At 49.0% G+C, this 9,114-nt stretch overlaps 1 protein-coding gene across 1 annotated transcript in view; it reads left to right on the forward strand.

Annotated features, from left to right (window-relative positions):
• The window catches only part of PKD1 (polycystin 1, transient receptor potential channel interacting), a gene marked incomplete at its 5' end in the record, with an annotated part of 85,075 nt that overhangs the window by 30,834 nt on the left and 45,127 nt on the right, over positions 1–9,114 (forward strand). The window contains 4 exons of the mRNA XM_029283596.1: positions 1,123–1,269; positions 6,279–6,422; positions 8,462–8,744; positions 8,946–9,105. Of these exons, the coding sequence (XP_029139429.1) occupies positions 1,123–1,269; positions 6,279–6,422; positions 8,462–8,744; positions 8,946–9,105 (734 nt within the window). The remainder of the gene's footprint in view (positions 1–1,122; positions 1,270–6,278; positions 6,423–8,461; positions 8,745–8,945; positions 9,106–9,114) is intronic.

The raw sequence follows: 9,114 nt of genomic DNA on the forward strand, positions 1-9,114 counted from the left end.
TGAAGTGTTAAGAAAGGCCTGGAGTGGGGTTTTTTTTTAAAGAGAGCAAGAAGAGAGGAGAATTCAAATCGGAGGACAACAGAAAGATGCAAACCTGACTGAGAATATTTGATTGTGAATTAATTCAAGTGGCTTATGGGATAGATTGACACTGTTGATTAGGAATGACTTGAGATACTTGATTTAGATCAGCCACTTAACCTGCCTCTATTTTTCTTGCTGAGTTAAAGCATAGTGTTAAATTATAGAGCCACAGAATGTAAAGGTTGAAGACAGCCCTGAGACCATGGAAAGCAACCCCTGCAGATATCCTGACAGTTGGCCATCCAGCCTCTTGAAACATTTTTTGAGAAATTGAGTCTACCGCTTCCTGTCCCACTGGTGAACATCTCGTAGTGCTAGGACATTTTTATCAGTGCCCAGCCCAGTTCAGCTTCCTTTTCCTATAAACCCCTTGTTTCATGATCCTGCTGTCTTCTGGAACACCTCTGAGCATGACTCCTTCCAGATGTTTGAAAACAGCTGTTGGGTTTTCCCATCTCTAGCCCTAACACACCCAATGCTTCTCATGGGTGCTGTATTTCAGGCTACTTACCATTTTGGTGGGTCATCTCTGGACTCCTCTGGTCTATTTTACGAAAACCTTTTAATTTAAATTTGCCTTCCCCAACCGGGTGTAACCCAGATGGTTGCTTACAACCAATATATTTCATTTGGGCGTAGGGCTTCCTCCTTTGGGGCAGAGGGGAGACTAGAGAATCTCTAATGTTTCCTTGATGTAAGGATGTGGCTAGTCTTTCTGTCCCTTCCATCTTCCCAACATTTGGAACTCAGCATCAAAGGCACATATGAGAGAATTGTTCATTACGCTTACTGTGCTAATCTCAGACACTGCAATGAAGACAGCCTAGTCTTGGAAGCCTCCTCTACTCAGCTACACCCACCAAGATATTAGAAATAGTGATAGTGGTGTAAATGCATGTTTTATTCTGTGAGAAAGCACAATGATGGAGAGGCTTGGTGGGCCCAGGCTAAAGCTTATGATGGATCTGGCTAGTTGGGACACAACTAACTCTCTCCAGGCTTTGAGGATTTGTCCTTCTTTGTCCTCACACAAACTAGAATCCACCTGGAGCGTGTGGCCTCAACTTCAGTGCCACAGGAGGACTTGTCATCATTCCGTGGGCCGTGCTGGAACCAGATGTGGAATACACGTTTGACCTCACCATCTCAAAACCAGGCATGGATTCAGAAGCCACAAATCAAACCGTATGTATGAACGAGGCTCTTTTCTCCTGCTTGTTCTGCCCTCCATGCAAACTCTTTTCATGGTGCCAAAGCTGATGTTTCAAAGTAATGTGGAAAGAAAAGGGGGATATTTTCCTTGGGGATCTTCCTCACAAGGAAGCTGGCATACAGCCAAGCAAACTGCCACCGCCGGCATCATTATCCTCAAGAATGCTTCTTGTGGAACTTGTAAAAAACACAACATGTGGGTTTCTGCAAACCGGTGTTCAGGTGGAGGGTGTACATCTCCCTAAAGAAAAAAGGGGGAAAAAGAGCAGCAAGTTAAGAGGGTGAGGAAGCCTCTCCTGGTGAAGTGGTTCATTGGATGGGAAGGGCTATTTGGCCATCCCGTCCCACGCCCTGCTCAGTGAAAGCACCACCTGCCTGGCCTCTGCTGGGGGGCATCCAGTGGAACCCACCTTCTCCATCAAACTGCCAAGAAATCTCACCAGCACGTCCTCTGGTAAATGAGCTGACTGGCTGCCTCCCTGGCAGCCATATTTGAGAGAAGCAATGAATACCAACAATGGAGAATATTTGTATCTCAGGGTTGACGTGAGGGCTCCTTGGTGCTCTCTGAGCTTGATTGTTTTCTAGCAAACCTTTCATTACCCAGCTAGGTAACGTCATCAGTGCTGTTGATGATGTTAACTGGTTTGGGTAATGAAACGGCTACAAGAAAACAACCAAGCTCAGAGAGCACCAGTGACCGATGGACGCTTAGCACCCCTGAACAGTTCAGGAGTAGCCAAGTGGATTCGTACTGAACACTTTTGATCTCAGGCTCTTTCAAGAATCTGCGATGGGAGACCTTAGTGGGAGAGGTGGGCCTGGTTTAGTGTCCGATCCCTGGAATGAGAACCAAGGCCTGACGTAGTTTTGCCAACTCCAGAGATTGCCCTTTCCTGCACTTGAGCCTTAAAAATGTGGCTCCTGGCCCAATTTGGGAGAAGGAAGAAGGGACATCCTGTCCATCTAGAACAGTGGTGGCGAACCTATGGCACGCATGCCAGAGGCGGCACTCAGAGCCCTCTCTGTGGGCACGCACGCCATGCCCCGGAGATGGCAACCATCCCTCTTCAATCAGCCACCTGCTAACTCGCCGAGGTCCCATATGGCCGGATGCATCCCAGCACCCATGCGCTCGCTGGCCTCTGTGTGCAGGGGCCGATGGTGTCAGGCAGCCGCCGGCCAGGCCCCTGCCTCGCCTTGCCCTGCAACAATGGCTCCCCCACCCTGCCTTGCCTTGCCTCGCCTCACCCCGCAGGACAAGCCTCCTGCCCACCGCCCCACCTGCCAGAGACCCCCTGGATCTCCCCCAACTCTGCCCGGCTCCCACAGGCATCCCTCCCCACGAGCAACATCGAGGTGACCGCGCCCACCTTGGCCACACCCACCCAGTCTGCCATGACCACCACAGCCACGCCCACCCAGTGGGCCAAACCCACCTGGCACCCGGCGATAAACAAGTGGGTTTTGGGTTGCAGTTTGGGCACTCGGTCTCTAAAAGGTTCGCCATTACTGATCTAGAAGATGTACGTGTACTTGTTGTGTCTCGTAGCTCAGCAACAACTGTTGGGGTGCCGGGCTGTTAGCTCTAGCCTTGCAAAAAACCAGGAGAGTCTGGTGGCCCCTTTTCTGATTGCAAACTTCTGCAATAAAACATATTAGTTGAAAAAAAAATGCTGCCAGACTTCTTCTCCTGACTTTTGCTACCGTGCCCGAACAACAGCTCTCCTCCTATAATATCCCTGGGTGAACTGAGGTCCCGAAAAGGGGTTCCCAGACTGGGAGCCCAGTCAGCACCTTAAAACGGTTCTCCTCTGATGCCAGGGCTTCTGCGCAGGCAGGTGCACCCAGAGAGCCGGTGTGGGGGGGCTCTTCAGAGTCTCGGGCAGCTGGGGAACACTTCCAGCCTGTCCCCACCGCTTCGAGGCTGAAGCCCACGCGCCCCGCAGGAGCCAGGTTTCCTCTGTGCAAAGAGGGGCCACCGTGGGAAACATGGGGGAAGCTCTGGGCTCCTCACTCTGTCAGGTGTGTGTGTGTGTGTGTGTGTTCAAGGCTTCCTTTGTTTTTCTTCACCCGCCGCTTGGGAGACGTAGCGGGAGGGACAGCCCCACCCGTCTCTTGAATCCATGCCTCCTGGAGGACTGGACTGAACTGCGGGAAGCCAAAAAAACCTTATGGTTTAGATCACCAGATTCAAGGGCTGCTTAGCAATTAGAGAGGCAGCTTGTCTTCAAGTGAAAACCATAATTACCTTCATCATTCCCTCCTTCTCCCTCTCTCCCTCTCCCTCTCCCTCCTTCCCTCCCTCCCTCTCTCATTTTTTTGGGAAACCGGAGGTTGGAAGGAAGGGTGGGGGAAAAAATAAAAGAACTCACGTCAAATTGATAGTCTTTCAAGGACATTCCGTACTATCTACTTCGCCTATAAGAATGCCAAACAAATGGTCTGACTGGGAATTGGCCGGGCCGGAGGAGCAAACGGGGAGGAGGCGTCCGGGTCTCTTCAGAGTTTGCCATGCAGAGAGCATCTCGATGGCTCCCGCGAGAAGCAGGCGGACAGCCCTGATTTTGGGGTGTCCGGGTGGCATTCCCAGATTCAGGAGGGTCTTCTAGGCAATAACCAGAGTGCCAGAAGAGAGACCAGCTTCATGAGTCAGGATTTTGGAGCATGATTTGCGCTGCCCTTTTGCTGCCTTTTCAAAGCACACCGTTCAGTTTGAGTCAACTTAATCTCCTGGGCTAGATTTTCCTGGCTGGCGTCTGTTGAGCGGTCCTCGACTTACGTCCACAATTTAGCCCAAACTCTCTATGGTTCAGTGAGACATTTGTTTAATTGCGTTTTGCCCCATTTTAGGACCTTTCTTGCCACAGTTGTTAAGTGAATCTGACTTCCCCCATTGACTTTGCTTGTCAGGTCGCAAAAGGGGACACTGCAACGGTCATAAGTATGAAACAGTTGCCAAGTGTCCGAATTTTGATCACATGACCACGGGGTTGCTGCAAAGGTCGTAAGTGTGAAAAATGGTCATAAGCAGTGGTGGGATTCAGCCGGTTTGCACCACTTCGGCAGAACCGGTAGCTAATTTTGTGTTGCCCAGGCCCAGAACGGACTTTCGGAAGCGGCATCCACACAGAGAACCGGTGGTTCACCTATTTGAATCCCACCACTGGTCATAAGTCACACTTTTCAGTGCCGTTGTAACGTCGAACGGTTACTAAATGAACTGTTGTCTTATAACTGCTGCAAGATTATTAATTGCTCAATTTTGGAAAACGAAATGTTTACCTACTATAGAAGATTGGGTATTTAAAGTCTCAAACTTAGCAGAAATGGCCAAGATTTCCGCTTATGTGAAGGATTACTCACAAGAAAGATATATATCGGTTTGGAGAAGATGGATTGATTATATTGAGTTTAAATATGGAACAAAAAAATATCATTTAGTTTTTGAATGAATTTCTGAGTATTATTTTTGTTTAAAAGTTATAATGTTATTTAGTTTTATTTTTAATATTTAAAATTATGTTAATATTATGGTATTTAATAATTGTATATTTGTTTTAAAAGAGAGTTAAAGGAAGTTATAGATTTGTTAGATTAATAGTTAATTAATGTTAGTTAGATTATGATTATTTCATTGTTAATCCTGTGATTGGCTCTGGGAAGTGAGGGGGGGGAGGGAGGGTTGGGTTTGGGGGAGGGGGGGATTTATATTGTAAAATTTTATAAAATTTTCAATTAAAAAAAAACAACCAAATGAACTGTTGTAAGTCGAGGACTTCAGGACTTAATGACCACGGTCTGGAACAGATTTCCTGATGTTTCGCTGTCAACGGAGGCCGGCATCTTTGGAGGCAAAATGCATAGACCACCATGAGTTCTCTAGACCATGGTCTCCAAGTCCTGAAGCCCAACACTGCCCATTCCTTAACTGTCTAGCTCAGGGGTCTTCAAACTTGGCCCTTTTACGACTTGTGGACTTCAACTCCCAGTTGAAGTCCACAAGTCATAAAAGGGCCAGGTTTGAAGACCCCTGGTCTAGCTATTAGACTTTCAGTGCCTGTCAATTAGTTGGGTTTTGTAACTCTCAATATCCCTTCCTTCTTTTATCTGAGGATCTTGAGGAAAGGGGAAAGCTTTTCTTCCTCAAAACCTGTTCAGGAAATATTTGAGGACCAGTCCTAAGGCATCCTCTCTCCTCTTTAATGAAAGCTTAGTTATGTTGACTATCCCTGGCTCTCTGCTTGGCCTCCTTTCCTCCTGCTCTGCTTGGTGGGCGACCTGTTTTCAGGTTTGCATGGTTCCTGCCCTGTAGGCTAAAAGAGCCATTGGAAAATGTATATGCAGTATGGAAAAGCATAATTGCTCCGTCTGTGATCCCCCCTTTTCAGGATGTGGTGAACTTATCATGGGCCCCATCTATTCAAATCCAGCCTCTCCGCCTTCTGCCCACCGTTCTCAGGAAGGAAGAGCTGGGTCTTAAGTGCCAGGTCTTCAGGCTGGTAGGGAAATAAGAGAACAGCTTCTGGAAATCTCTTTTCAGGAGAGAGCTGGCCTTTGGGCAGGGCCGACTCAGAAGGCTTTTGGACCAGCATCTTCACCAGCACCGCTTCCATGATCGTGTGTGTGTGTGTGTGTGTGTGTGTGTGTGTGTGTGTGAGAGAGAGAGAGAGAGAGAGAGAGATGCAAGGAGCCCCAAATGCCGCCATTAGAATTTGGTGCTTGGTTTTCTCTCTTCTGCCTTTGGCTAGAAGGGAACCAGCATAAAAGAGACGGGTTCTGAAGAAGAAATAAGGGCACCGAAGAATTAAAGAAAATGTGGGGAGATGCCCTAGCAATGCAGGTCCTTGGTGTACAGTTTGAACTTTCTGCTTGGGTATTTCTTGGCCTGCCATGCACGTTGTCTTCCCCTCGCAGCAGGAGGATGTGAAGAGGAGTCATCTGAACGTCTCGGGCTTTCTTTGCTCTCTCTTCCCTCCCAGGTCTTGATGAAGAAGGGGACGGTCCCCATCGTGTCCCTGGAGTGCGTCTCCTGCAAGGCACAGTCTGTCTATGAGGTCAGCCGGAGCTCCTACGTGTACTTGGAGGGGACCTGCTTGAACTGCCAGAACAATTCCAACCGGGGGGTAAGAGGCCTGCAGGGTGTCTCTGGGGCTCTGTGGGAGAGGTTCGGCTACAGAAGGGGCTTCTTCTTACTGAACCATTTAAGGGGCCTTCAGGGCCTTTATCTTTTCCTTTTTCCCTTTCCCTTTCCCTTTCCCTTTCCCTTTCCTTTCCTTTCTCTCTTCTCTTCTCTTCTCTTCTCTTCTCTTCTCTTCTCTTCTCTTCTCTTCTCTCTTCCCTCCCCTCCCCTCCCCTTCTCTTTCCCTCTCCTCTCCTCTCCTTCATTTTTCTTTTCTGCAAGATGCACACAGACAAGTCCAGTCAAAATGGGATTTTATTTCCCTCTCTTTGAAGCATATTGAGAAGGCCTTGTTAACAACTTAACTCTCAGCAAGACACGTTCTTATCCATCCCTCTGTGCTGCAGTCTAGATTGCTTCACAATGTTGTTGGCAGACCTCCACAACCTTTTGTGAAAGACGTGCTGTCAAGCATCTCCAGCACCTCCAGGCTTCAGCAATACCTCCAGCTCTGCTGCCACGTGGGTTGCCACCAAAGAGCTAGTCGGGGTGCCAGCTCTTCCTCTGTGGCCTGCCATTGTTTCTCATTCATGGATGTTCCCTTTCCCCTCTACTGAGTTGCGAGGCCTATTTTAGGGGTGTCACAAGGAAGAAGCAGACTGGGATATGTAGGTATAGAAATAAGAATGAGTTTCTCTTGAGGTTTGTAGAAGCAATAAATGACATAAGACCTTCCAAATAATAGTGATTTGGCCAAGGACAACTCACACACACACACACACACACACACCCCTACACAAAACACAGATACAAATCCCTGTTTGCCTTTAGGGCTGCCCAGGGCCGGGAAACCAGGGGCGTTCTTTTTCTTTTGCGTGTTCTCCTAAAAGTCCTTGGTGGGAAGACAGAGATGCCCTACCAGAGCCCAGACTCTGTTGCAGGACCAGCTTCCACGAATTGGTATCCTTCGGCCTTGGGGTCTTTCCACCCGTCTCCCACCTGGTGCGCAGGGAGGATGGTCCAGCGGGCTGGAGCTGCACTCCCCTGGCTCAAGAATCTCGGCCTCGCCACTTGCGTCTCCTCGAAGGTGAATTGCCAGCGTGGAACTGCCGGCGTCAGGGATTCATCGGGATCCATCTGGAACCTTTTCATTAGCGGTTTCAATAACGTTTCCTGTTGTTCCTCCTCGCCTGGCGAGGCTTATCTGTGAGATCAGCTCTTGTCTTCCACAGATCATTTTTCTTCTGGCTTCAGCCCTTCCCATCGCCTCAATATCCCGGCTGCCTTTTCAAATAAAAATGCATTCTGGTCAGAAAAAACATAAGCAAAACATTGAGTGGAAGCATCTGAGGGAGGGTGGGAAGACGGGAGCAGAATTTGAGCTGATGCTTAAACCTGCAGCATATTTTGAACACCAGTAATTTCTGCAGTGAGAGGCAGCGTTGGGCTTTTCCCTCTCAGCCGGTTGCTCCATTTTGAGATTTATGAGGTCATTTTCCAGCTGGATAAAGTCTACGTTTGTTATTTCAAAAATCTGGGAGTCTGAGAAAATGCACTCCAGTCATCTCAGTGATCAAAGATCCCATCCTGGTGGTTCCCTTAATCTCTCTTGCATTTGTGTAATGTTGCCTTGTACCGTGTGAGTAGCAGCCCCCTCCTGTATTTAATGCGGAGGCCAAGTGAAAGCAGTGGCGCCTGGTGGAAAAATCCATCTCTCCTTGCCAGATTTCCCTTGTCCTTTTCTTCTGAGATCATACATTGGAAGGTGAGTTAATGCAGGAAATCTGAAGTGGATCATGTCTGATTTTTGAGAAGATCACCCGTCAAACGATTTGGTCTTCTCCCTGTTTTCCTTGGATCAAACACCTGGGAATGGGGCTGAAATGTCAGCCCCTAATTTGGCCAGAGTCTGAAAATGGACCCTCCCCCTTTTATCAAAAAGTACAGGGATAATACCTTAAACTGCAGTTAGTTAAAAAAAAAAAAAAAGTAAACCTTGGGGGTCTTTTCTCTCTCCCCCTCCCTTTTTTTTTTAAGACTAAGCCGAGATGGACAGCCCAGAGCTTCAGAAATGAATCTCTGCTTTTGGACAGAAGATCAACCTCTACGGGGGATGCCGAGATGAGCCTGGCCTTGCGTCCGTGGGCTCTGGAGGACGGGGAGGGCTACACGTTCACTCTCTACATCACAGACCTGGCTACTGGGGAAGATGGCTATGCCTCCATTGACCTGTTTCCCAACCAGCCCCCCTTTGGGGGATCATGCCAGCTTTCTCCTGCAAGTCCTGTCCAAGCGTTGGCCACCAAGATCCACTTTGAATGTGCGGGTAAGGATGTGGAACGCCAGGTCCCACCTCTGGGCCTTTGAGGATGTAGGAGAGGACGGGGGCTGAGCCCGAGGGAGGGGTAAAACGCATCATAAGTCACCATCCCCTCTCCCCTCCTCTGTGCCCGGCTGCCAAGCCGGAAAAGTCGGGGACTGCTGCTGTGCACCTTTCTCCTTTCACTCTCTCACTGTTTGGCTGCAGGCTGGAGAGATTCGGTGGGGGCAGACCCCCCCTTGGTGTACATCCTCATGGCCACCCGCTGCCGCCTTGGCCACTGCGATGAATTCTTGGTGTACAAAGGAAGTCATCCTGCACACGCGGCCTTCCTGCCCCCCGGCTTCCAAGAGCGTGGCTCCCTCGTGTTTGTCTC

The sequence above is a fragment of the Protobothrops mucrosquamatus genome, unplaced genomic scaffold (genome assembly GCF_001527695.2).
Source record: "Protobothrops mucrosquamatus isolate PMUCROS unplaced genomic scaffold, P.Mucros_1.0 scaffold148, whole genome shotgun sequence".
In the NCBI taxonomy this organism is placed as follows: Eukaryota; Metazoa; Chordata; class Lepidosauria; order Squamata; family Viperidae; genus Protobothrops; species Protobothrops mucrosquamatus.